The 27,651-nt window shown below is 45.8% G+C and overlaps 2 protein-coding genes across 10 annotated transcripts in view; both read right to left on the minus strand.

Annotated features, from left to right (window-relative positions):
* Window positions 1-547: 547 nt before the first annotated feature.
* Window positions 548-16,536, minus strand: LOC118388755 (CLK4-associating serine/arginine rich protein-like). 9 transcript variants are annotated; one of them, XM_052525830.1, is made up of 21 exons: window positions 16,417-16,536; window positions 12,188-12,327; window positions 11,833-11,930; window positions 11,560-11,661; window positions 11,268-11,347; window positions 11,089-11,173; window positions 10,829-10,968; window positions 10,460-10,556; window positions 10,121-10,199; window positions 9,942-10,015; window positions 9,667-9,708; window positions 8,856-9,041; window positions 7,975-8,292; window positions 7,432-7,623; window positions 4,785-4,824; window positions 3,043-3,103; window positions 2,876-2,934; window positions 2,675-2,721; window positions 2,513-2,598; window positions 2,078-2,102; window positions 548-1,268 (listed from the first exon to the last, which is right to left on the minus strand). In XM_052525830.1, exons 2-21 carry the CDS (start codon window positions 12,284-12,286, stop codon window positions 1,226-1,228), a joined length of 1,953 nt encoding a protein of 650 aa, XP_052381790.1. In that variant the 5' UTR covers window positions 12,287-12,327; window positions 16,417-16,536; the 3' UTR covers window positions 548-1,225. The 9 variants fall into 9 exon arrangements, 3 of the variants coding, with proteins under 3 accessions (XP_052381790.1, XP_052381787.1, XP_052381795.1); XM_052525827.1 differs by having other exon boundaries at window positions 7,975-8,295; XR_008143265.1 differs by lacking the exons at window positions 548-1,268; window positions 2,078-2,102 and having other exon boundaries at window positions 4,781-4,824; window positions 7,975-8,295.
* A 4,420-nt stretch (window positions 16,537-20,956) lies between these two features.
* The window catches only part of LOC118386150 (protein jagged-1b-like), a 53,044-nt gene continuing 46,349 nt past the window's right edge, over window positions 20,957-27,651 (minus strand). The window contains exons 9-13 of the mRNA XM_052525845.1: window positions 25,154-25,267; window positions 23,405-23,518; window positions 23,090-23,313; window positions 22,854-23,004; window positions 20,957-22,734 (exon numbers count right to left, since the gene is read on the minus strand). Coding sequence (XP_052381805.1) covers window positions 22,289-22,734; window positions 22,854-23,004; window positions 23,090-23,313; window positions 23,405-23,518; window positions 25,154-25,267 — 1,049 coding nt within the window. The 3' untranslated portion in view covers window positions 20,957-22,288. The remainder of the gene's footprint in view (window positions 22,735-22,853; window positions 23,005-23,089; window positions 23,314-23,404; window positions 23,519-25,153; window positions 25,268-27,651) is intronic.

Below are 27,651 nucleotides of genomic sequence, written 5' to 3' on the forward strand. Positions count from 1 at the left end.
TTTACAAAGCCAAACTAAGCAGCCTAGGCGCTAGCTTATCTTGGTTGGGAAATGATTCAGACGGATTAGGAGACAATATAGCTATAAAGTATGTTGTGAAACATTGTAAATGGTTAGATGTAACACATGATGAATAATGTGCGTAAAAGGTAGGTTATTACACGAAATAAGGTGTTTGGCGCCACCCGGTGGCTAAACGTGGCCTGCTTAACGAGAACCGCGCCTTACAAGTAGGGTAGTAGACCATAAATGCTGACACCTTCCCTTCACACTCATCACTTCGTGAGTTGATCTTACCAGTACGCTAAAGCGCAATCATTTCGACAAAATGCATTATAATGTATCTTAGCTACAATAACCAAACTACTTGTTAAATTGGTCCTTGACATTTATATAACTCCAAACAACTTTAATCAAGAGTTGGACAAGACACTTTGCTGCTTGACTCAACAAAGCCTTAGTGAATTGTTGCAGTTATGACTTGGGGACATTTATAATGCACGTATGAGAGATGAGAACATTCAAGTAAAGACACAAAACCAATAGATTGACGACAGATACTTTTTTTTCATTTTATTTGGATTTCTCAGTTTGATAACTGATCATATATTTGGATTAAAACAATCTGTTACTCAGAAGAGTACAATCAAGTCTCAATTCAATGGGTGAGTGGTTGGGGGGCATGCCATACAAAAAGATTAAAATCATTAGCGACCAATTATTTTTCGTATTCACATGGAGCTGTACACCGCCTCGGGATTTCATCAATGTTCACTCACTTGTAATTGAAGAAAACTATGTACATAGATGAAGGTAAAAATTTAAATCCGATTTCTTTTACATCCTATTCAGTGATGCCAACATACTCTTATCAGAGAGAGATTGAGGGGACAGGGGCACAGGGAAAGATAGAAAGAACACCCAGAGATGGAGAAAAAGCAAGACCATCATAAAAGGAGATAAATATGTATACAGAATTACTGATACTAAAATGTGGCCAGATGCAATAACTACCAAATCTCAATCTCCGGCCTCCAATTCAGCTCTTCCATTTTCCTCTCCCCCATCCATCTCTACCTCTCCCCCATTCAGTCTCTCTACCACTTCTCTTCCATTCAGCACATTGTCCCTCACTTCTCTCCTTTTCTCAATTCTCTTCACTGGAACAGTAGGCAGAAGAGGGGATGAGGAGGGTTGTGGGGGTTAGTGGGTCCAAGCGGTATGTTTAGTATCGGTAATATGGACTCCTCGACCGGGAACGGGACCTCCTGGAAACCCGAGAAAAGAGTGTGTTTGAGTCTCAGGTAACACAGTGCTACATTTGGACCCCCACAGTATATTCACTACCCCCACATATAATGCTATATGTCAAACTGGACATGACTAGCCAGTTATTACACAAGACATTACTTTCTTTAAAATATTGGGATACTTCCTGGTGTAAACAGTTGCTCTCCAGTATTTGCTGGTACTTGCTAGCTTGTATCATATTTGACTAAGCTACCATTGGTCGCATACACATGGATGGTCTAAGTGCAGAACTGCTGTAGTGTATTGAGACTTACAGTGTTAAGCCTCATCTGTTTCTGATGTACTGAGACTCCAGGTTCAGTGTGTGTCCCCCCCATTACCCAATACCACAGCCGGCCCCACAACTCCCCAGGGAGGACCAGGGACGAGAGAGCCTAACATCAGTACTGACAGCCCTCTGTGAGAGTATGCAGGCTTTTGATTCAAACTCTTTGTCCCAATGTGGGTGCGTGTGAGCGGGAGAGAATACATTTGAATACGAGTGTGTGAGGGGGGGAGAAAGGAACAAAGAGTGTGAGAGTGTGTGTGTCTGTCGTGTGTCACAAATAGAACACTGGAAATCTTGAGCATTACAGAAATATGCTCAACATTGTGTTAATCACTCTAAACTGAATATGGACTTCAGTGATCATAACTTCCCCCATTACAGTGTCGAGAAAGAGTTGCGACAGATCGCAGAGGGAGAGTACGATGCGCTACTGAGATAACGTGCGCGACAGTCAACATCCTTCCTCAACAGTGGAGATTCTTGTGGTTGCTCACATACCTTCTGGATGAGCTGTGGTCACGACCTGAGGGACAGACAAGAGGACAGACACACCTGATGAAAGAATGACCAACACAACAGCGTGCCAGAAAGTTAACTGACAACACTCAGAACTAGTACTGAGCCAATGTCACACACATTGACAAAAAAAAAAAAAAGTATCATTTGCAAATTCTTACTTTTAACTCTGCATTGTTGGGAGAGGGCTCGTAAGTAAGCAATTCACGGTGAAGTCTACACCTTTTGTGTTCGGCACGTGTGACAAATACAATTTGTTTTGACAACTAATACTGAGCCACAACTAGTACTGAGCTACTGTTAGAGGCTTATGAGCTGCATCCCAATTGCACGGCCATTTCAAAAAGTGTGCAATTGAACACATCCCGTCAAGGATTTAACAACGGTGACAGTTAAGGGGTGACTCACTGGACTCACCATATTTAGATGGGGAGGGCGAGTGGCTTTGTCGTCCGTACTGTCTCTCCCACTCGTCCCTCTCTTTCTCCCGACGCTCACGCTCCCTGGAACACACATCACCGTTTAACCGGAGTCATACGGCACCACAATGCCGCATCACACACAATCACACAGTCTTACTTCATGCGGATCTTGCGTGCCATGGCTCTGAGCTCTCCCTCGCGCTCCTGTAAAGTATACACAGCCATGAGGGCCAATGGCAGATGACAACATGTATCAAAGGACTGTCTTAGGGGGACACTGTCTGTTTCTAGAGGAAACATCACAATATGCTATTGTGGGGGGCTGGCTAGCAGATCACAAACACAAATCCACACACACCGCTCGCTTATTTTCCTGCTGAGTGACTTTCGCCTGGGCTGCTTTCTTATCCGCCTTGGCTGTGGGAGAAACAGAAGAGCAGAGGTAGGATTAATATTTATATACAAACACAGCATCAACTAGTTGTAACTGAGACTGACCAAACAGAGTCCAGTCTGTCTACTCACACTGCCTGTTGAGGGCCTTCTGCATGCGTATCTTCAGCTTCTCCTGCGGGGTCATCCTGGGCTGTAAGAGACACGCAGGCATCAGCACACACACTCGCAGGGCAGGAGCGCAGGGTGTGTGTGGAACTACGGGGATGGGCACGTTTTGGACCACCACTGCCTCATAAAGCAGCTGGTAAGGCCACAGTTAGTCATATGGGGGTTATACGGCCATAAATCACGTGAACCGTTTGTCATGTCCTGTTCTCTGCTGGACTGGAAGAGCCGGCTCCGTGAGGAGAGGCAAACTCAGTGCCCGTTGCACACTGTAGCAGGACAGGATCACATTACATGGAACTGGACTCTTAAGTATATGTGTCTTATGCATTTGTACATATGTGTGATGTTGTGAGGACAGCTAAGGGTAAGAGAGCCGAACAGGGAAAGAACAGTCTGGCACAAGTAGCGCCAGCAGCCCTCCCCTCCCCTGTACATTCCCTGCTGACACTCCCTGGCCAGGTAGGAATTCAGCTTGAAGATAAACAAGCGCACACATACACAACAGGCTAAAATGGCAACCTACTGAGTTTAATGACCCTTCCCTCTACCACTCTCTTGCTCCGACACAGCAACTACGAGACATCCCTTTACCCCGGTGAATCCCCTGTACTGGAGCGGTTACTAGCCATGTCTAGTGGCGTGTCTCTAAGGGGAAGGCAGCAGGTAACAGTGTGTGCTGTTCAGTCCTGGGTGGAGAGGCGCGGTGGTGTATTTCTCCTGCCTGCTCAGACAAGCCCAGCCCCCCTCACCGCTCTGCTGTCCACAACAGCTGCATACACCTGAGAGCTCCGACCTCACTACATAGCAGCCTAAAATGGCCTCCTCTCCCGAGTGTCCTTCACTTTAGCTGATCTGAAACGTAACAGAGAAGAATATAGAGTATGCCTGCCAGTGCACCGCCTTGACCGGTCTAGTTCTTTTACCGTCAGCGCAGATGGCAGAATGGAGACGAGGAGAGGACGCCTCTTAAGACTATTGGAACGCACCCAGACTACTCTCCACCCTATTCTCTTATATGGCTTCCTTTACTACTCCTGCGCTTTTACTGGCCCAGTCACTTAAGATCAATGGTGAGGGGAGAGAGGAGACAAGGAAAGGAGACAAGGAAAGGAGACAAGGAAGACATTTAAGAGCTTCTGACAATGACATATCAGTGCTTTCCCCTCAGTCGGAGGGCACAAGCTTTAAAAATGTGTTGTCTATATGTAGAGTGAAACGTCTCAGCATTGAGATTGAGGGACACACTCCACTCTCTGGTCTGACCCACACCACTCTGCATAGCTCAGCAGGTGCCGCAGAATATCCATAATATAGACAGATACATAAGTGACAGAAAGGGTGCTGGGAACACCAGTCCATTCAGGGATACAGAGAAAGAAGGGTCCGGGAAAAGTCTGTCACAACACTCTGCAATGTAGGTTGTGCCCTTTGGAGGCAGGCTAACCCTGTAACCACACTCTACACTGAGTAGAGAAGGGTTTATCTCTACACTACATTCAGGGGGGAGGTAAGGACACATTTAAAAATATGGGAGCTCCACAGAGAGGGGCAGTCAAAAGATATTTCATATGATTTCCATTCTCTGTGTGCACAGTGGCCTTTTGGGGGGGTCCCCGGCCTGATGGATAGCCAGCTCAGCCTGTCAGGGGTGAGGGAGGCGTAGACTTTTGCAACAAACCCAGCTAGATCAAATTCTTACTGACTTTGGCAGCTCCCGTCTCTTTACCACCCGGAGTATCAGGCCTGGAGGGAGAGAAAGAGAGAGGGGGGGAAAGAAGAAGAAAAGTAGGGCTGAAATGGTCACCATTTCCCATTTCAGAGCTCCTCCATGGGACAGACTAGGGCAAATATTAGCTACTTATTGCTGCTGTTTGTTTTAAACGGCATGTGAGGGGGAGGCTGGGTGTATATATATACAGTGGGGCAAATAAGTATTTAGTCAGCCACCAATTGTGCAAGTTCTCCCACTTAAAAAGATGAGGCCTGTAATTTTCATCATAGGTACACTTCAAATATGACAGACAAAATGAGAAGAAAAGAACTCCAGAAAATCACATTGTAGGATTTTTAATGAATTTATTTGCAAATTATGGTGGAAAATAAGTATTTGGTCACCTACAAACAAGCAAGATTTCTGGCTCTCACAGACCTGTAACTTCTCCTTTAAGAGGCTCCTCTGTCCTCCACTCGTTACCTGTATTAATGGCACCTGTTTGAACTTGTTATCAGTATAAAAGACACCTGTCCACAACCTCAAACAGTCACACTCCAAACTCCACTATGGCCAAGACCAAAGAGCTGTCAAAGGACACCAGAAACAAAATTGTAGACCTGCACCAGGCTGGGAAGACTGAATCTGCAATAGGTACGCAGCTTGGTTTGAAGAAATCAACTTTGGGAGCAATTATTAGGAAATGGAAGACATACAAGACCACTGATAATCTCCCTCGATCTGGGGCTCCACGCAAGATCTCAACCCGTGGGGTCAAAATGATCACAAGAACGGTGAGTAAAAATCCCAGAACCACACGGGGGGACCTAGTGAATGACCTGCAGAGAGCTGGGACCAAAGTAACAAAGCCTACCATCAGTAACACACTACGCTGCCAAGGACTCAAATCCTGCAGTGCCAGACGTGTCCCCCTGCTTAAGCCAGTACATGTCCAGGCCCGTCTGATCCAGAAGAAGATTGGGAGAATGTCATATGGTCAGATGAAACCAAAATATAACTTTTTGGTAAAAACTCAACTCGTCGTGTTTGGAGGACAAATAATGCTGAGTTGCATCCAAAGAACACCATACCTACTGTGTAACATGGGGGTGGAAACATCATGCTTTGGGGCTGTTTTTCTGCAAAGGGACCAGGACGACTGATCCGTGTAAAGGAAAGAATGAATGGGGCAATGTATCGTGAGAATTTGAGTGAAAACCTCCTTCCATCAGCAAGGGCATTGAAGATGAAACGTGGCTGGGTCTTTCAGCATGACAATGATCCCAAACACACCGCCAGGGCAACGAAGGAGTGGCTTCGTAAGAAGCATTTCAAGGTCCCGGAGTGGCCTAGCCAGTCTCCAGATCTCAACCCCATAGAAAATGTTTGGAGGGAGTTGAAAGTCCGTGTTGCCCAGCAACAGCCCCAAAACATCACTGCTCTAGAAGAGATCTGCATGGAGGAATGGGCCAAAATACCAGCAACAGTGTGTGAAAACCTTGTGAAGACTTAGAAAATGTTTGACCTCTGTCATTGCCAACAAATGGTATATAACAAAGTATTGAAATAAACTTTTGTTATTGACCAAATACTTATTTTCCACCATAATTTGCAAATAAATTAATTAAAAATCCTACAATGTGATTTTCTGGAATTTTTCTTCTCAGTTTGTCTGTCATAGTTGAAGTGTAACTATGATGAAAATTACAGGCCTCTCATCTTTTTAAGTGGGAGAACTTGCACAATTGGTGGCTGACTAAATACTTTTTTGCACCACTGTACATATGTGAGTATTAATGTGTGTGTGCTTTAGAGGTCTTCGCGAATCTACCTATACCTGATTACCAGACCCAGAATTCTAAATATCACGGGGTCTGGGTCAGATCTGATTGTCACAGGTCTCAGGTACCTGTCATTTTAACTGAGTTTGCACATGATGCGTACAGATCCAAACAGCGACTGCTGCAGTAGAGGGAGAAATGTAATCATTTATGCTGCTGCTCTTGCTTTTCACGAGAATGGCACATGTAGCTTGTTGGCCAATTATAAGTCAAAGCGGCAATAGGCTACAGTCAGAGGCTCCATGTGTGGCAAAAGTTATAGATATCTAGTCAATGGAATGTAAAGTTAGGCATTTCACTGTTTGGCTACACCTATTGGTTTACAAAGCATTTGACAAATAACATTTGATTTGTAATCATATTGAATGATGAATAACCTAGCTATGGCAGCTATCTACTATAACACGAGTCGGCTTGGTTGGTTGCATTCCCTCCCTCCGTCCTTCCTTTGGCTTGGTTGGTTGCGGTATCATCTTTCACGCCCTCCTCCGTGTCACTCGCTCACACACTCGGAGTACACGCACGGCCCCCCTCTCTCCCCCTTGCTTATCAGCGCCAGTTAATAAAGTAGCTTAAAATGTACTTTTTGTCTGATTCCGGTCTGAAGTCGGTCTGGATCGGAATGGGTCTAGTTGTTCTTGTGTACTTTTAGAACAGGTCATTATATTTTAAAATTGTATTTATGCATATCGTGTCTGCGCAGGAAAGCCCCAGGTCTATTTCGGAACGGGTCCAACTTTTTTTTAACCCGTTTAAGATCTCTAGTGTGTTTATGCATGTAGGTGTCAGTGGACTCACTTTCTCAGCTTGTCACAGAGTGCAGTGGCAGAGGGCGGGCCTCCTCTGTGTGAGGGGGAAGGGGTGCAGCTGGGCTGGGGGGATTGGGAGGGGCTAGGACTACTGCTGCTGACCCCCCTCTGATGGCCTCCCATAGTCCGCCCCCCACCCCCCCGCCTTGCACGGGCCCCCTGTCGAGAGTTCGAGCGGGACCTGGAATTCGAGCAGACAGATGTGATCAGCACAACAGCGAAGAGCTCACCGGTTCAAGTGGTAGGATTTTTAAAAATACATTACGTTCAGGATTTACTTAGGTTAAAAAAGTCATATGGAGGGGCCTCCCAAGAGGCGCAGCTGTCTAAAGCACTGCATCGAAGCGCTAGAGGCGTCACTACAAAACTCGGGTCCGATCCCAGGCTGTGTCGCAGCCGGCCGTGACTGGGAGACCCCCATACGGAAGTTGCAGCGATGGGACAAAACTGTAACTACCAATTGGATATCACAAAATTGGGGAGAAAAAGGGGTCCAAAAAATAAATAAATATTGTTGTCTAGGCTGCCTTACCGTGTGCGCCTGCGTGCCACGAAGCGACGTCCCACGTCCCTGTCTCGCTCCCTGTCCCTCTCCCGGTCTCCATCTCGGTCATTGGAGCGGGACTGTGTCCGGTCGCATCTCCTCCGTGACCCCCCTCTTCCTCCTCCGTTGGCTCCTCTACCCCGGGACCGCGAGTCGGAGCGCCGCCTCGACCGGGAGCGGGAATGTCGTCTGTCCCTCCCTCCTCCACGGCGTCTGTCGCGGTGTGAGTGAGAGGAGGAACGAGAGGAGGAGCGATGAGTGGAAGGGTGGGTGGAAGAGGAGGAAGGGCTGGAGGAAGAGCGGCGTCTGCTGAACAGAGAGACAACACTGAGGTATTAGCAACGACCCACAGGCTGCTCTAATCCTAAATGTCCGCTTGAACTCATTTTTATTTCAGGTTTTGATCTACATTGGACTGATAGTGCTGCAATTTTGTTGTAAAATCATGTAACCACACAGGTAGACCAGAGCTCAGGACTTAAGCATTGCTGCTACTTTGTGAACCATACTGAATATTGACACATGGCATACATGCCATATACGTTTTCCCTTACCTCCTGGTGCCTTTAAAAGTGGTACTAAGTTGTCTAGGGCAGCTTTTAATGTGAAGAAGCACACAATCTAATTGATTTACCATGAATAACAACATGCAGAATTAGCTGTTTGGGATGTACAAACTAACACGCATCTCTAAAAAGGTCACTACTAAGACTGTAAACTGTTCAGGTCAAACTTACTAACCTAAATCGGAGCTCCACTTCACCTACCAAATCTCTAAAGCCCAAATCTTTACAGCTGTAGTCAATGGACAGCAACATGACTGACAGGAGTAAACAACCAATGGAAAGCAGAAAGGGAAAGCTACCGACCGGGAGCCCCTGCTATGACCTGCGGGCTGGTGCAGCGAGTTGGCAGGGGTGTGGACAGGGGGTGGAGCTTGAATTGCAGCGGCAGCCTCCTCGTCACTGCCTCCGAAGCTGGTGATAAAAGTGATCTTCTCTGGGCCCGGGGAACGGGAGCGGGACCGCGACTCCGAACTGGACTCTGACTGGGGCCTGAGGGAGAGAGGAAGGAGGTCAAAAAAACTAAACAAAACAAAAAACCACAGGGCTACTTATATTTGTCTTGTTTCACACATGTACAAGCGTGTAACCTGTACAAGTGTGTGGTGCGAACTTGAACCCACCCTCGGAGAGTGGGCTCAAGGCCAGGGATCAGCCATTATTGACAGCGATGCTGGACTAATTACGGGGTAAAGGAAAATTCCACTCAAAAACTGTTGGTATTTGTTTCACTAGTCAACTGTTGATACAGTCCCAAAATGGCTTGCATGCCAGCAATCACGTTTTCAAGATATAGAACTTTCAAAATACAGAAAGTGTCACAGTATGATGCATTTTGGCATCATGTGCTAGGGCAGATGCTCCATACCTAGACAACTCAGGGATTTGAACTAGCTCTAACCACTAAGCTACCTATCGCGCTGCCAGGGAAGGGAGAATCAGTGTTCTCTCTACTGATTAAAAGGGTGACCTCAAACTAGCAAGCAGTTCATCATTAGTTGGTAGCACTGACCAAAAGGATGACAGTGCCATTACTTTCCTAGTCAAAACATACTATTAGATGGACTTGAAAGTGAAAAACTTCAACAGAAAGTTAAATGGTTGGCCTCCAGCTCACCGTTTGTAGGGATCGTAGGTTGGGCTGTCTCTCCTGGCATAGCTGGAGATCATAAACAGGGAATGGTTTAAAAGAGGTGTGACAGTGTGTCTCGTACCATGTGTGCACTACACATTGGTCGTGGATGAGGTGAGTTACCCCATATATTACCCCGTATAAAAATCAGGGTAAATTCAGAAAGCAAACTAAATTCAAACGACAAAAGCAATGAAAATAATTGGAATTTCTGTGTACTTCCTGAATTGACCCCAACCCTGGTATAAACTTCTGTTTACCTGGGTGGGCTGATCTGTCTGCCCTTCAGTCTCTTCTCTCTGAACTCCCTCCTCTGTCTGCGAGAGCGACGGCCCTGAGGGTCACACCCACAGTCAGTCAGTCAGTCAGTGACATCATCAGGGAAAAGGCCTACCAACAATCATTGACATAACAGCAACACACACCAATTCTTTCTTACCGAGTACATGGCCTTCTCTGCCTCCAGAGCTTTGGCATGTTTAATGGCCTCCAGCTCATCCTTGTCTTTCCTCAACATCCTGTCAACCAGTCAGCCAGTTAACACATTGTATATAACAGCAGACTTTTTACTCTTTAACCTTTGTTAAAATACGCTATGAAAGGAACTGGTCATTTACTAGAAGCATAAAATGCACAAAAAAAAAAAAAAATGCAACACGAAGCAACGTAAGCGACATTTAAAAAACAAAGTATGACAGGCATTTGCGGCGATAATGTAACGTCGACAATTAAAATTGTAGCGAAACGCATAGCCTATAATGGGAGCATGTAGACTGACCTGACAAAATCTCCCTCTGCCATTCCATATGGAGTGGCCATCTTGTTCAGATCCAACTCCTGCTCTGTGTTGAGCTCGTCAACGTCCACCTCCACGTCTGAAACACACACAACAAAATGGTATAAGAGAATAATGCATACTCGCATTCCACATACATGACCATTTTCTGGGCTTGTTCAAAATTGCAGTCAACATGATGCATTCTGGGTAAATTGTGACCGACTGATCTACAAATAATAATTGATTTTATTTTTGACGCAACGTCATTTCTAGATCAGTCAGTCGGCTGCAATGTCAAACAAGCCCAATGTCCACTTAACCCAACCACTCATACTTACAGTATGTGGGTGAGAAGATACGGGAACTCACCAATGTCTGGAATACCCTCGTCCTCCTCTGATTCGCTGTTGTCAGAGTCATCCTCCTCCCCTTTCTCTTCTTCCTCCCCAGGCTTTGTAACAGTACTGTCCTCGTACGTGTAGCCAATTGTGGCCTTCTCCTTGGCAAGCCTAAATGAAAAAAAGGTATGGGTTTATTCATAATCAATACAAATAATCTAAATACGAGTATACTTCTATAAGCCATAAATAGAGAATGTGGAGATCGTGAAAAGATGGGATAGGACTAACTTTTTCTTCTCGTCCTCATTTGGCCTCTGCAGGCCACCATAGAGCTCGTCCATTTGGATCTGGTACAAACACTGCTCCTCAGAGACTGCAGAGGGACAGCGGGAGGTTAGAGAACACAATATACCCACTGGGAGGGAAGCACAAGAGACATAGCATTACCAACACTGGTGGATACTCACTGCTGGCAAAGTCGTTCTGCACTAGGCCTCTGTAACGCTCATAGTTGCACTTCCTCTCCTCCGACTCCTGCTCTGGTGTGCTGCAACCCAAACGCAACACTTCAATATGTTTGATAAAAAACGGCGGTGGTTCCACGTAACACATTTGACCTTTCATATCACATTTCATTAAACAACCACAACAAATATACCTGTGTGTGTGTATGATTATAATCAATTTCAGTGAGGACATCTTTACTAGAGTGTTGTAATAAGGTAGGAAGTCTGAAGGAGACCTCAGTCACACACTTACGCTGTGTTGAGGAGCGGAGGGGTGTAGGTGAGTATGAAGTCCAGGTGTGCCCTCACGTCAAACCTGTCAATCATGTTGTTGGCGTCTCCCTGCCACGGCATCCTGCAACAACAAGAGAACATAACATCCTGATTAGTGTTCTCAGGTGGTGCGAGCGTGTGATGTGCAGAAAGAGTATTTGTGTGACAGTATTATATCAAGAGTAAGACATGGTGGCATGTATGCACATGCATGTCTTGTGTGTGTTGTACTCATGCGCGTTTCTCTCCTCACATGTTGACGGGGCTTTCTGCGGCGAGCGCCACGGCCGAGTCCAGATGGATCTTATAGGCCCGGCCGTGAACCTGAAGGAACTGAGCCGGGTCCTTTTTCTGTAGAGGAGAGAAGGGTGAAAGGAAGGACAGGGGGAGGAGACCAGAGCAGGTGAATCTTCATTCAGTAAGAAAAAATAAAAAATAAAAAAAAAATCACCAACTCTGGTCCTGGAGAGCTACACGGTGTGAAGGCTTTAGTTCCAGCCCAGCACGAAACACCAGATTGTATGAAGTTGTGCAGATCTGGATGATTCGTGTAATGAGCTATGCACAAGAAAAGCAACAAAAAAAAACAGTGCGCCTGGGCGACTTACGATCTTCTCGTAGTACTCTCGCCGGCGCTCGCCGCGGCGTTTGTAGTCCACCATCATGCCGCGCAGCTTGCGCTCATGTTTGCGGGCCTCCTGCCACATGACGGCTCCGCTGGGGGTGGGGGCGCGGCGGGGCACGGTGACTGAGGAGACAGGACCATATTACACAGAATAAAAATAGAAGACGCAGCAATAAAGACTTTACAGAGTTAAAGTTTATGTAAGGAAATCAGTCAATTTAAATAAATAAATTAGGCCCTAATCTATAGATTTCACATGACTGGGAATACAGATACATCTGTTGGTCACAGATACCTTAAAACAAAAAAAAAGTAGGGGTGTGGATCAGAAAACCGATCAGCATCTGGTGTGACCACCATTTGTCTCATGCACGGTGACGTAACTCCTTCGCAACGAGTTGATCAGGCTGTTGATCGTGGCCTCTGGAATGTTGTCCCACTCCTCTTCAATGGCTGTGCGAAGTTGCTGGATATTGGCGGGAAAAGGAACATGCAGTAGTGCTGTCGATCAAGAGCATTCCAAACATTCTCAATAATTGACATGTCTGGTGAGTATGCAGGCCATGGAAGAACAGACATGCTCAACTTCCAGGAATTATGAACAGATTCTTGCGACATGAGGCCGTGCATGATCATACTGAAACATGAGGTGATGTCGGCAGATTAATAGCACGACAATGGGCCTCAGGATCTCGTCACGATATCTCTGTGCATTGAAACTTACATAGATAGGAACACACTTGCATTCCTGTCCCTAGCTTATGTCTGCCCATGACATAACCAGACCACGTGGGCACTCTGTTCCCAACGTTGCCCAGACCACGTGAGCAACTGGTTCCTGGACTTTGACGGGCCGCACCCAGGTGGTGAAGGTAGGAAACATCTCCACTCCGCTGATCCTCAACACTGGGACCCCACAAGGGTGAGTTCTCAGCCCCCTTCTGTACTCCATGTTCACCCATGACTGCGTGGCCATGCACACCTCCAACTCAATCAACAAGATTGCAGACAACACAACAGTAGTGGGCTTGATTACAAACAATGAAGAGACAGCCTACAGGGAGGAGGTGAGGGACCTCGGAGTGTGGTGTCAGGAAAATAACCTCAATGTCAGCAAAACAATAGAGATGATCGTTGACTTCAGGAAAAAGCTAAATGAGCACCCCCCTATCCACATTGATGGGACTGCAGTGGAGAAGGTGGAAAGTTAAGTTCCTCTGTGTACATATCACCAACAAACTGAAATGGTCCACGCACACAGACAGCAACAGCACCTCTTCAACCTCAGCAGGCTGAAAAAAGATTGCCTTGACACTAAAACCCACCACTAACTTTCACAGGTGCACAAGAGCATTCTGTCGGGCTGTCACCACCTGGTACGGCAACTGCACCGCCCACAACCACAAAGGCCATCCAGAGGGTGGTTCGGTCTAGAGGTCGACCGATTAATCGGAATGGCCGATTAATTAGGGCCGATTACACGTTTTTATAACAATCGGAAATCGGTATTTTTTGGGGCCAATATGCCAATTAAAAAAATAAAATAATAATCATACCTTTATGTAACTAGGCAAATGAGTTAAGAACACATTCTTATTTTCAATGACGGCCTAGAAACGGTGGGTTAACTGCCTTGTTCAGGGACAGAAAGACAGATTTTCACCTTGTCAGCTCGGGGGATCCAATCTAGCAACCTTACAGTTAACTAGTCCAACGCAATAACGACCTGCCTCTCTCTCGTTGCACTCCACATGGAGAGTGCATGTTACGCGAATGCAGTAAGCCAAGGTAAGTTGCTAGCTGGTATTAAAATGATCATAATCACTAGTTAACTACACATGGTTGATGATATTACTAAATATTATCTAGCGTGTCCTGCGTTGCATATAATCTTACTGAGCATACAAGCATCTAAGTATCTGACTGAGCGGTGGTAGGCAGAAGCAGGCGCAAGCATTCATTCAAACAGCACTTTCGCGTGTTTTGCCAGCAGCTCTTGCAATGCTTGACGCACAACCACTGTTTATGACTTCAAGCCTATCAAGCCTATCAACTCCCGTAATGAGGCTGGTGTAACCGAAGTGAAATGGCTAGCTAGTTAGCGTGCGCGCTAATAGCGTTTCAAATGTCACTCGCTCTGAGCCTTCTAGTAGTTGTTCCCCCCTTGCTCTGCATGGGTAACGCTGCTTTGAGGGTGACTGTTGTTGTGTTGCTGGTTCTAGCCCTGGAAGGAGTGAGGAGAGGGACGGAAGCTATACTGTTACACTGGCAATACTAAAGTGCCTATAAGAACATCCAATAGTCAAAGGTTAATGAAATACAAATGGTATAGAAGGAAATAGTCCTATAATAACTACAACCTAAAACTTCTTACCTGGGAATATTGAAGACTCATGTTAAAAGGAACCACCAGCTTTCATATGTTCTCATGTTCTGAGCAAGGAACTGAAGCGTTAGCTTTCTTACATGGCACATATTGCACTTTTACTTTCTTCTCCAACACTTTGTTTTTGCATTATTTAAACCAAATGGAACATGTTTCATTATTTACTTGAGGCTAAATTGATTTTATTTATGTATTATATTAAGTTAAAATAAGTGTTCATTCAGTATTGTTGTAATTGCCATTATTACAAATAAAAAAAATTAAAAGTTTTAATTTTTTTAATTGGCCGATTAATCAGTATCGGCTTTTTTGGTCCTCCAATAATCGGTATCGGCGTTGAAAAAGCATAATCGGTCGACCTCTAGTTCAATCAGCTTAATTTCTCAGAGATCAAATTAGAACATAATGTGTCAGGAACGCTCATTTTATCTGTTCCAAACTACAGAGACAATTTCAGAAAAAATTGAGATGGTGGTTGTCATGGTTTGCAGAAAAATTGGAATGACCAATGGTCCATACACACCAACACAGTCGTGAAGAAGGCACAACAACTCCTTTTCCCCCTCAGGCTGGATAGATTTGGCATGGGCCCACAGGTCCTCACAAAGTTCTACAGCTGCACCATTGAGAGCATCTTCACTGCCCGCATGACTGCTTGGTACGGAAAGTGATTGGCATCTGACTGCAAGGTGCTACAGAGGGCAATATATACGGCCAAGTTCATCACTGGGGCCAAGCTTCCTGCCACCCAGGACCTCTATACCAGGCGGTGTCAGAGGAAGGCCCTAAAAATTGTCAAAGACTCCAGCTACCCTAGTCATAGACTGTTCCCTCTGCTACCACACAGCAAGCAGTACCGGAGCGCCAAGTCTAGGTCCAAGAGGCTTCTAAACTGCTTCTACACCCAAGCCATAAGACTACTGAACATCTAATCAAATGGCTACCCAGACTACTTTGATTGCCCGCCACCCTCCTTTACACTGCCGTTACTCTCTATTATTAACTATGTATAAGTCATTTGATTAACTCTACCACACGTATACATTACCTCAATTACATCGACTAACCGGTACCCCCTGTATATAGCCCCGCTATTGTTATTTTACTGCTGCTCTTAAATTAGTTCATTTAATTTATTTATTTATTTTATTTTTTTAAACTGCATTGTTGGTTAAGGGCTTGTAAGTAAGCATTTCAGTAAGGTCGACTACACCTGTTGTATTCGGCGCATGTGACAAATAAAATGTGATCACCTCGTACACTTCCACATCGACTCGGTACGTGTACCCGGTGTATAATAGCAAAGTTCTCGTTACTCATTGTGTATTTATCCCTCCTGTTATTATTTCTCTAAATAGTTGGTTAGGGCCCTAAGTTAGCATTTTACTGTTATGCTACAACTATTCTTTACGAAGTATGTGACATTTACAATTTTATTTGAGCCCTGACCCTGCAAGCGCACCGTGGCGCAACCAAAACAACACGGTAAACACCGTTTTCGTCACTAAAGGTACAGATGTAGCACACTCGTTAGTTAACGTTACCTAGGTATACTAGTAAAGCAAGATTTGGTTTGGAGACTTAAAACACCATGTCTGCAGAAAATAGGTTTTAGCTTCCTGAATTTGCCACAAATTGCTAGCTACTAAACGCAATGACTTCTGGCCCACTAACGTGTTAGCAAGCTAGCCAGCCATTCAGCTAATGTTAGCTAGCAATTAGGGGGGGGCTCCATGTGTGGTTGGGATAATGCACACGAAAGATTGTGTATGAATACAATACATGCAGTCATTCATTTAGTTGATTTTAGGCACGCATTGGTATACCTGTTTTTGTAGTTCTCCAACACACACTTGAATTATTTCCTCAGATTGTTCGGCTGAGCGATAGCAGCCGAAGTCATCTCGTCACGGTTACACCTCCTTTCAGACCGGAAGCTGACTCTGAGTTCTTCTATGATATATTGACGATCACACAATTTAATGTGCATCCCGCCACCCACTGTTCGGGATGGAAACAGGATTCCCAAAAAACTGAACAAACTACTAAAAAACGACAACAACAAAAAAATGCATAAATAAAACCACAACGTTTTAAAAAATATATTTTAAATAGATCTGATCCCTACGCAGGCTCAAGGGGAACCTGGGAGGCCAGGTCTTCCGGAGCCAATACAACTTGCAAGTCTTCAGATGTAAAATCCTTAAATCCCAAGGATGGCCGCAGACATAATAATGGCCAGTTTCTTAGACTTGTTTGAGACTCGTGCCTTACAGTGTATAACTGTGGCAATGAACGCAACAAAATCCACATTTTTAACAAACAGGGTATCTTTTGTCTGGAAGCAAACATTTACTACAGGCTGTGGTGCGTCCACTACTAATATCTTCACCAGCATCATTTGTTTTCTTAATTGTTTTAATCGCCCCCACATAGGAGATTAGATCGACAGCTCTATCTTTTGCCACCTCAATCTCCTTTACCCTTATAGTGCACTCCAGGAACTCAAGATCGTGATCTCCACCACAATTGCAACACTGTTGCCCTTCTGCACACCGTTCTTCAGTATACTCTGTCCGTCTGTTGAAACATGGACATATCCTTTACAATTCTTACAGTGGAGTGGTTTGGGGACGAAAGCTCTTACAGCATATCTAACATAACCAACCACATGCATTGGTATTTGCTCTTTATGAAAAAACAACAGGACAACAGGCTTTCTTCTTTTTCTCTATTCACGCCGGGCACCAACCACCCCAGGAATTCTCTTCAGGTATTCAACCGGAACATCTGTCGTCACTCCTGAGATGACTGCTTTGACGGGTGCTCTAGTCCGAAGATCAAAACACAACACTTCTGTTCTTTTTGAGGCCCACTGCAATCTTCCCCTGTTCTTCAGAAATACAATTACTCAAAATAAGACCACTCTTGATCACTCTGACAGACTCCACTTTTCCAAGCGCATACTTCACCATTTTTGACACCTCAAACGGGTCTCCCACATATGCATGCCTACTCAAAAACGCATCCCAACAAGGAGCGATTCATTATCATTCATACATGTATCCTCCACTCCAATTTTAGACAATTTCGTTTTTGTTCCAGTTTTTGATACTATTGTTGTCCATTCAGAACATTCATCTTCACCAAATTTACTCGACACGACGCTTGATCCGTTGTAGGAATCACCTTCTGCTAACCCCATCTCCTCACTCTGAGTTAGTGGGATGTTGTCAAAATGGTGTGTAGGTTATTTTTCTTCTTCTTTGGTATGTCATGACTGTTCATGAGAATCCAAAAAGGTCAGATCAGGTTTGCAATGAATAACTTCAATCAGACCCCCTCTCAACAGTAAACAGGGATGGAAATAACTAGTGGGGATTAACAACTCACGTCCTGGTGTAAATCAAGGAGAAGATCCAGGCTCTCCCTCTCCAAATTCACCAAAGTAATGTGCTTTGTCTCAGCAGACCTTTTTCCTGCTGACACTTGAACACATTCAAAAGCAACTACTGGAACAGTATTTCTAACATAGAACGTGGGGAATGGTCAGAGGCGAACTATAGAACACTAATGTCATTTTGTTTGTTATTTTGTGATGACATTAAACATGTTATAAAGGAAATACTGTAACTATGAAAGTATACCCACAACATATATGAAGTTTTCATACTATGCATTGTGCATGTAATATGACATAAGATGAAAGTGTTTTTGTTAAGAGAGGGATGTGATTTGAGAAGCCATAAGAGATAAGTGTTTTACATAACTTTGCACCGGGAGTAGTCACTGCCCTGAAGTGGAGTCAGAGAGCGTGTCAGCCTGCCGGAGCCGTCCCTTTCTGTCAAAAGGTGTAAATGAATGATTAAGAAACAAACACATTGGACCAGAAAAGCATGAAGTGGCAGCTACACGTTTAAAACGGTTTGAACTTTGAATCTCAACAAGAGGTGATGACAAACTCATCTCCCGGACAAACACTGGTACGGCTGATTAGCTGTCCTAAGTAAAGTTTCTTCAAAAGTGAATTTAAGTCGGACCATCCTGTTACTCTGCTCAAAACATCATATTACGCTACTCAACCCCCCACTGGGGAACCATCGATACGGCTCGGTAGCCTATCTTCAAAAAAGCATCTTCAGGAGCAAATGGAAGGAAAATCACTCCTGTAGTTCTGTTCAGGACTACGTGACAGGTTACTGGGTACCGGACAACAACAAAGAAGGACAACAGTATAATAGCCAAGTTATCATTACTCATTGTGTATTTATCCCTCCTGTTATTATTTATCGCTATAATGGATGGGTGACAACTAAGTTCGACTGCGCAGCCAAACTGTTTAGACTTGTATTGAAAATCTGCAGATAAACTCAAGTGAAGCTCACTATTGATTGATTGATTGATTGGCACATTTTCTGTATTTAAACAAATATTTAATAGAGTTAAAATTATATGAACAATTAATTTACTGGCACTAAGCCACAGATGAATAGTTAGTGTTGCAAACTAGTATAAAAGCAAAAGTGTTTTCCGCGAACATAATGACTACCTTTATTGGCCACCAGATGGCGCTACATAACCTGTAATTTCTTTGTGGTTCATTTACCTAATCATTCTCTCGTTCCTCTGAATTCATTGCCAGATGATGAAGCTGTAGCAAAACTCAATGAGTACCCTTTTGATATGATTCTACCTGCCCTGCTGCTTTGAATGGTAATATGAAGAAAGTGAGATCTGTAGTGTTCATATTCAGTTGGAGGTGCCACATATTGAAGAATAGAAATGTCTCCCAAAAATTCCACCTTTGAGGGACAAATGGCTTATATTTATCATACCTATCATACCTACTTGTGAGTTATGTTGATATTGAAAAGGGGGTTGTTCCACCGATTCGGTGCCTTTTGAGAAGTGTAGCTTAACTTGTTTAAAAAAATGAAGTTTAATTTCAGCTCATTTTAACCTTCTGCACGAGGAAAACATTTTCAACTTGATAAAAAAACACATTTTCCCATTTCAAGAGGTACATTTTTTTTGACTATAGTAAGTTCCTATTCAGTGCCAAACAAAGTAACAGGGTTCTTAAATCAACCATAAATCCCCTTGTGACAGGAAGCTTGTGTTCAACAGGGAGTGGAAATTGAATGCAAGCTTCACAAAAACATATATAATTGTTCAAACATTTCAAGCCTAACATCTATCAGTCACAGCGTTGACTTATTATTCTCGAACCTCACCGTTTCCCACCACAAAACACCAGGAAATGGCCAAAAAGAGTAGAAGATGATTTGAAATAGAACCACGAGGAAAGCTGTCGGGAACGTTATCCTTTCATCGCTACTTTCAACCACTCCAAAGCTAATTTCTGACAAGAATATTGAGAGGTCAGAATGGAAGCTACAGGTTTCCAACAGCTAGTGGTCTCTGGCTCCTCAAAATAGACCTAGAGGAACTAGCAGAAACATTAAAACCACCCTCTGTGATTTTAACCTTGACCCCCAGTTCATGGATTCAAAGCTGCAGGGGCGGACATACAGGCACCAATGAGATGCCAAGTGGACAAACTCTCACTCGAGTAGCAGTAGGAAACATCACCGTAAATGGAATGTGTGATATATACCCTGAAATAGTATGATAGCAAAATTAACGGATGATTGATGAACGAGGAACTTTGACCTTTGCTTGGTTGATGATGGGTGGGTTATGGAGTCATCCTGAGCTGCACAGCAGGTGTGAAGAGGTCTCTACAATGCAGTGGTTTTGTGTGTGTGTGTGTGTGTGTGTGTGCATGCGTGTTGGGTAGAAACTCTATTTCCTACATTTCCTTGTGGCCAGGGTGTGGACGGGAAGCCCATGGTCATTTCCACCCTTTCGCCTGTCTGAGAAGGGCAAAGGTCACATTCGTCATAGCCATAAGCCTGCTCACTAACTGCTCTGACCTCTCACTCACTTTCTCACAACATACACACATATATATCACATATTAATTCTCACTGTATTGTGAACCCACTTACAGTATCTCTTGCTCTCTAACATAAACATGCAGGGACTTACACACTAGCAAAGTCCCTCACAGGCAATTCAATCAAAGCCGGTCAGGTGTGTTATGTGACCTCGTGACACGGTCGTGGTGGCTTAGAGCCATGCTCTTCATGATGGAATATCCTCTCTGGACTCCCAGTACTGGTGGAATAGAACAGGCGCTACTAGCCATAGAACGGCATGACCCATTCGAACACTTTGAAAATGTCTTTCCTTTCTACCTCCCGTGATGAACAATCTGCCGCGACAGGATTGCTGAAAGCTACCCGTTCCCCCGATCCATTCGTGTTGGATCTGAGACATACAAATAACTCTGCGACACAAACGTTGATTTGGAAGGTAAATGCACTTTAATTTACAATCCACACCCGCTTGCAGCCCCAGACGAACGGAAGGAGAGAGAGGACAAATAAAGCAAAGTAAAACAGCGACATTCAGAGACAAACCACAGTACAAAAAAAAAAAACATGTCAATATGTACAACATATATACACAACAGAGCTATTTTACACACAGGTATAAAAAACATCTTACATCTTTTGACAACCGCAGTGTGTTACAGAGACCGCACAGGCAACAGTGTCATGTTTTAACTCAGTTCTCTCATGTTTTAAATGGATTGGGGTCAGGCTCTACTCTCTTGTCGAACCTTTCCCTCTTTTTTATCTAAAGGTTGCATTTATTGATTCTTTTTTCCCTCTTTTGCGCCTTCAGTCATTTTCTCTCTTTCTCCTGGCAACAGGCATGAAGCTCTGTAATGCTTATCACACACACACACACCTCAGACTGACACACGCTGTCCGCCTGTGTCAGAGACACACAGTGACCAACGCACAGAGACACACAGAGACCAACACACACCTCACACAGACACACGCACACACACACACACACACACACACACACACACACACACACACACACACACACACACACACACACACACACACACACACACACACACACACACACACACACACACAATAATTATACCACAGTTTATCCTTCAATAATTAATGTGGAAATGGACTAATTGGAATTAAAACCACTTTGCCCTTCCCTCACATCCCCTGTCGGTTGCTGCCGCCCAGAAGGCAACAGCGCAGGGCTGGAGTTCCTGTAGAGGTCCCGTTACATATGTCGGTAACAGGCCATCCAGTCCTTCCAGGGCAACCAGGGCAGTGGGGTGCCTACAGAGGGACATTAAAACTGGGGAATGGCTCACAGGGCTCCTCACAGTTGTTCCCGTCTACATGAGTCCCCATACAACACAGAGACACTCAGACACAGGCCAGACTCTTAACTCAAAGGCCAACCCTCGTAAGATTAGCTCCGGGGTCAGCAGTTCAGAAGGGCACGATGTAAAAAGTTCCCCGCCATGCTGTTTCTGGGTGTTGGCGAGGTCGGTCCCCAAAATAGATCTGCTTAGCTACCTCGTAGGCCCAGCATTCTACAACAATAATTTATGCCAATTAGCAGATGACAATATCAGCTCACAAAAGATGAGGAGTCAACTCACAGAGGGATGGGTCGGGGTGCGGTCATCGCCACAGGAACCTGTGCAACATGCCACGGCGCCGGGGCCCAGTGCCAGGGCCCGGTCAGAGAGAAGCGGGCACAAAATAATAAAAGCCTCTAGACAGTTGAAAGGTCCAAAGGTCACACCTCCAGTTCCTGTTTGTCTGAGTAGTGGAAGCGGTTGAGCTTCTCCCTCTCACGGTTGGAGATGTCCTGTTTGGGGGCGTGGTTTGATGGTTTGAGTGCAGGGGAGGGGTGTGAGGGGGCCGGGGAGGGGGGCAGAGTGAGCTCGATCTCTTCGCAGAAGCGAGGTACAGGGACAGGGACAGGGGTGTGGGCGGTGGTGTTGGGGGTGAGAGGGGGCAGGAGGGGCGCGGGGCGGTCCAGGTTTCGGACGAGGGTGACGAACTCTCTCTGGTTGTTGATGCCCTCCTCCTGGGGCCCGCCCTGCGTCTTTTTCCGTCGCCGGTGGAGACGGGAGAGGAGGAGGGCGCAGGCTGCGCAGCCGCACGCCGTTACTAACGCTGACACTCCCACCAACACCATGTAGAGATAGACCCCTCCACGAGCCGGGTCTGACATGGCACCTAGTGAGAGACAGAGCGACAGAGAGAGAGAGGGAGGCATGTTAGTTAGTTAACAAACACACCTGTACACACACATAATGTGAAAAATAAAAAATCTCCCTAGTCCCACTACGACTCACCTGGACAGTGTTGGCCATGACAAGGGTCCTTAAGGCTCGTGCACTCATTACCATAGTAACCCTCGGGGCAGGCACACGTGTACCCCCCGTCGGTGCTCTGACAGGGCACCCCCTGCTGGCATGGGTTGGGATTGCACAGATCCACCACCATCTGGAAAATATTAACAAGAACAAAATATGTGAGGAAGATTCAGAAAACCAGTAGGAAGATGACGAATCTGAGAATGGAGTCTGACCTCGCAGTACGTCCCTGAGTAGCCCATGGGACAGCTACAAAGCTCCGCCCTGCCCTCCGTGTCCACACACTGGCCTCCGTGCTGACAGGGGGTGCTGTCACAGGGACTGGGGCCAGTCTGGCAGTGCTTCCCAGAGAAACCGGGTACACACAGGCAGTGTGAGCCTGACACAGAGTCCTCACAGTGACCTCCGTTTAGACATAACCCCTGGCAGCTGCTGTTCCCTACAGAGCAGAGATAAATACAGATGAGCGCACGCACGCGCGCACACGCACACTGGCACACATCTTGCTCCATCCTCAACCTCATACTCACTGACGTCACAGGTAGGCCCCGCCCAGCCTGGCAGGCAATCGCACAGGTATCCACCAATCAGATTACGGCAGGAGCGGGCATGGACACACACACCCGTGTCACACTCGTTGGTGTCTGTGGAGAGAGATGGGAAGTAGAGAGAGAATGAGAGAACACATCAATGAAAATGCCTGGTGGGGTCTCGGGACAATCTTGTAGCTTGGGCCAATTTACAACAGCAGTCATTTTGTAAGTGCCTGGCACAACTCACATATACGGAGAGCAATAAAACCTCTTAAAAAGAGAATGAGCAAACTTGCTAGACAACAATGACAAAGGCTGTGGTGACTGAAATGTGACTCTACGTGCGTGTCTCTACATGTATGTCTCTGTGTGTGTGTGTGTGTGTGTGTGTATCTGTGTGTGTGTGTTTGTCTCTACATTTATGTCTCTGCGTGTGTGTGTCTCTACATGTATGTCTCTGCGTGTGTGTGTATCTGTGTGTGTGTGTTTGTCTCTACATGTATGTCTCTGCGTGTGTGTGTCTCTACATATATGTCTCTGGGTGTGTGTGTATCTGTGTGTGTGTGTGTGTGTTTGTCTCTACATATGCGTGTCTCTACGTGCGTGTCTCTACATGTATGTCTCTGCGTGTGTGTGGGTTTGTGCATCTGTGTGTCTCTACATGTATGTCTCTGCGTGTGTGTGTGTATCTGTGTGTGTGTGTGTGTCTCTACATGTGTGTCTCTACGTATGTCTGTGTATGGGCGTCTCAACTCCTACACGAGACCCCAGGGAGCTGAACCACCTCCAGTGTGGATATAGAAGTACTCGTGTCTCTGTCCCCTCTGCCAGACTCCAGAGTGTTGGAGCTGAGAGAGGTCTCTGATAGCAAGGCAGAATGAGGGTGTGACACCATCAAATCAGGAGACAGGAAGCAGTCAGGTAATAGAAACCCTGCTGCTGTCAGCCCCATAAGGATTTTACCACCAGGGATGAGAAAGAGCAGAGAGACAGGGAGCGTGGACCTTTGCAGGAACAGCCTGAAGGCAGGGGATTGCCACTGATTCAGCCAGTGAAGACTGGGAAGGAACTCAGAGACAGAACTATGTCAAGTATATTCTCTGTGTGTGTACTGAGTCTGTTTTACCCAGATTGAGGGTCAGGATTTTGGGGAACCTGTCCTGTGGGTCGGAGCTAAAGCCTGGGCTGTGGTGTGTGTGTGTGTGTTGAGTGCAAACAAGTGAATGTGAGCAATGTACCGCGCGCACTGAAGTGGAACTGTAGGGGATTATCAGGTGTCAGTGTGACACATCACTTCAACACAGAGGGATATAAGGAGACTGTCATCCTGAAATATGTCTCCACGGACCTTATGAGCCCCAAGCCTGTCTGTGTGTGTGTGTGTGTGTGTGTGTGTGTGTGTGTGTGTGTGTGTGTGTGTGTGTGTGTGTGTGTGTGTGTGTGTGTGTGTGTGTGTGTGTGTGTGTGTGTGTGTGTGTGTGTGTGTGTGTGTGTGTGTGCCGACCCCCTACTGAAGTATCATCTGTCATTAGAACTAATATGCATCAGGGCTTTGGGGAATTTCTTCTCAATACGAGAGTACTGGGGTCTAATGGACACAGTGTAACATTGTACGCATACCGAGTTAGATCTGGTTGCCTGGATTCTCAAGCTTGAAGTGCTTTGTGTGGACATACTACGTATCGACGCCGAAGAGGGTCGCTCTTGCGGACGACTAGTGTTCCATAGCGTGTCCATCTCACTGACCTAGTTGGCAGGTTCTGCCAGTCCAGCCGGGGGGGCAGAGGCACCGGAACCCCTCTGGAGACTCCTGGCACGTCGCCCCGCGCCCACACGGGTTTGAGTCACACCGCCGCTCCGCTAAGAGGAGAGAGAGAGAGAGAGAGAACTCAATGAATGAACCGATCAATCAAGAACATATGTTGATTATACGGCAAACAGTAAAATAACCAGTAACTCACACCTCAACATCCCTGAGGAGAGATGGAAAAATATGGATCCACCTAACAACCGACCAATTAATCGACCGACCAATTGGTGTATTAACCGTGATTCTTACCTACCCTTGTTTGTCCTATTATTGCTCATTTTATGTGTGTGGGGGGGTTCTCAGCTTTCTTATTCGCCCGCGTAATGAGTCGTTCTAGATTAGAGTATTCGCGAAAAATGACCCGGATATAAATGTTCAAATGCAAATGTGTGCGCAGTTGTATGTGCGTCAGCGATGCATGCGTGTGTTCCTAACCGTCGCGCTGGTATGTGGATGCTCGCGGCCGGGTTTTCATCCCCCTGTTCTCTTGCTCTGGTTCCGGCGCAATGTTCACACCTCACCGGGTCTCCTAAGCTCGCTTTCCCATCCGGGGATAGGGGGATAGGGGAGCGAGAGATAGGGAGCCAGAGACAGAGAGAGAGAGAGAGAGAGAGAGAGAGAGAGAGAGAGAGAGAGAGAGAGAGAGAGAGAGAGGGAAGGGGGATAGGGGAGCGAGAGATAGGGAGCTAGAGAGAGAGAGAGAGAGAGAGAGAGAGAGAGAGAGAGAGAAGGGAAAGGGGGATAGGGGAGAGGAGGGAGCAGCCACGCCTCGTTCCACTTCTCTGGAGAGTAATTAAAAACTGAGAAAAAAAGGAGGAATATATGGAGAGAGGATGACGGAAAGAGAGAGAGAGGGAACGGGTAGAAACGACAGGCTGGGAAGGAGGTAGGTAGGGTGAACCCATAGGCTAACATGGCATATTTGTTTAGTAATGCGGTCACTGGTTTTTTCTCTCTCTCACTCTCCATGCAGAGCCACTGTGGCGTACATTTCTCATCAGTCAGCACCTCTCTCATAGCCCTTTCCCATTTACCTAACCCCATAGTCATACCAGTTTCCATGATCCTGACCCTTACCCCAACCCTGCACAATAACCCATTCAAAGCCACCGCAGCCCAGGGGGCGAGTCAATAGCAAGCAAAGTACCCTCTAATTAATGTCCAGTATATAAATCACGTCGAAAAACTGAGCTGTGTTGTGGTTCCGACATCCATGCCCTAGTACCCGAACCGACAGTCTGTCCCCCAGGGTGTGTGTGTGTGTGTGACTTCGTGCTCCCACCCAGTGACAAACAGTAGATAGATAGTTCAGCTGTTTGCCATGTTGTCAACAAACGCTCAATGAATAATAGCATTCTAATTGGCATCATTACTACAATGTAATTGCCTTGAGAATTTCTGTTGAGAGGGAGAGAGAGAGGGAGAAATTGCTTGAGAGAGGGCGAGCGAGAGAGAGAGAGAGGAATAAATAACGAAAGAGAGAGAGGGAGACAGGGAGGTAGAGAGGGAGAATGTTCTTGTAAACACGGTGTCCATTGAAAGAGAGAGAGAGAGAGAGAGAGAGACAGAGACAGAGACAGAGAAAGAGACAGACAGACTAAATTGCCTTCTTTCTTCGCACACAGCCAGACTCTCATACTTTCCCACACACGTTAAAAGAAAATAAGCAGTGGTAGAGACAGGGAGGGAGGGAGAGTGAGTTTGTGACCTGGGGCTACGGTTCCCCTCTGTCCTCACTGAGGAAGGGAGAGCACCTGCGGCACAGTCATTATTTCCCGTGAGTGTATCTGCTGTACCTGTCTGACTGTCTGCTGACCTACACAATAAACAAACATGGGGGTACAAAGAGACAAAGTGGAACCCTGCATGTTTCTACAGATAGCGCTTAGATATCCAGATGTAACATTTATGAATGCATGACTAAACCACTTAGGACAAAAGCGTCTGCTAAATGACAACTATTTGATTATTATTATTATTATATATATTATCTTACGCTCTGTCTGCGTCGTGCACACACATACGCAACACACAAACAAACAAACTAACTAACAAACACACAGACACACGCGCACACACACACACGTGAGATCACGAGATCTTTTGATTGTGGCCTCTGATTCTGGACCAGACTGACCCTGTAATCCACCCAAACACTTGTGACCTCAATGCCCCCCCGTAATGGTAAAGTGTAACATTCTCCAAGCTGTGTGGGCCCCTGTTAACTTGTGGGAAGAAGGGGGAAGGTAGTCAGTGGTGATTGGTATTCTAACTAAAGACCAAGCACTCATCTTAACTTAAATGGTTAAGCCTGTTAGCTAATTGGCTAATCAGCAAAGATCAAAATACATCCCCCTCGGGCCCTCACATACCCCAAACACACCCCATGTTAACCTGCCCAGCTTAGCAAACTCTACCTGTTTTGAAGCGACAC

The sequence above is a fragment of the Oncorhynchus keta genome, chromosome 1 (assembly GCF_023373465.1).
Source record: "Oncorhynchus keta strain PuntledgeMale-10-30-2019 chromosome 1, Oket_V2, whole genome shotgun sequence".
NCBI classification, from domain to species: domain Eukaryota; kingdom Metazoa; phylum Chordata; class Actinopteri; order Salmoniformes; family Salmonidae; genus Oncorhynchus; species Oncorhynchus keta.

Bases quoted from the DNA above. Each gene is read 5' to 3' on its own strand.
- LOC118388755 (XM_052525827.1), bottom strand. From the start codon at position 12,286: ATGTGGCAGGAGGCCCGCAAACATGAGCGCAAGCTGCGCGGCATGATG. The intron at 11,931-12,187 runs GTAAGTCGCCCA...TCTCCTCTACAG, and splicing joins GAGAGTACTACGAGAAGATC to AAAAAGGACCCGGCTCAGTT. The intron at 10,557-10,828 runs GTGAGTTCCCGT...TGTGTGTTTCAG, and splicing joins CGAGGGTATTCCAGACATTG to ACGTGGAGGTGGACGTTGAC.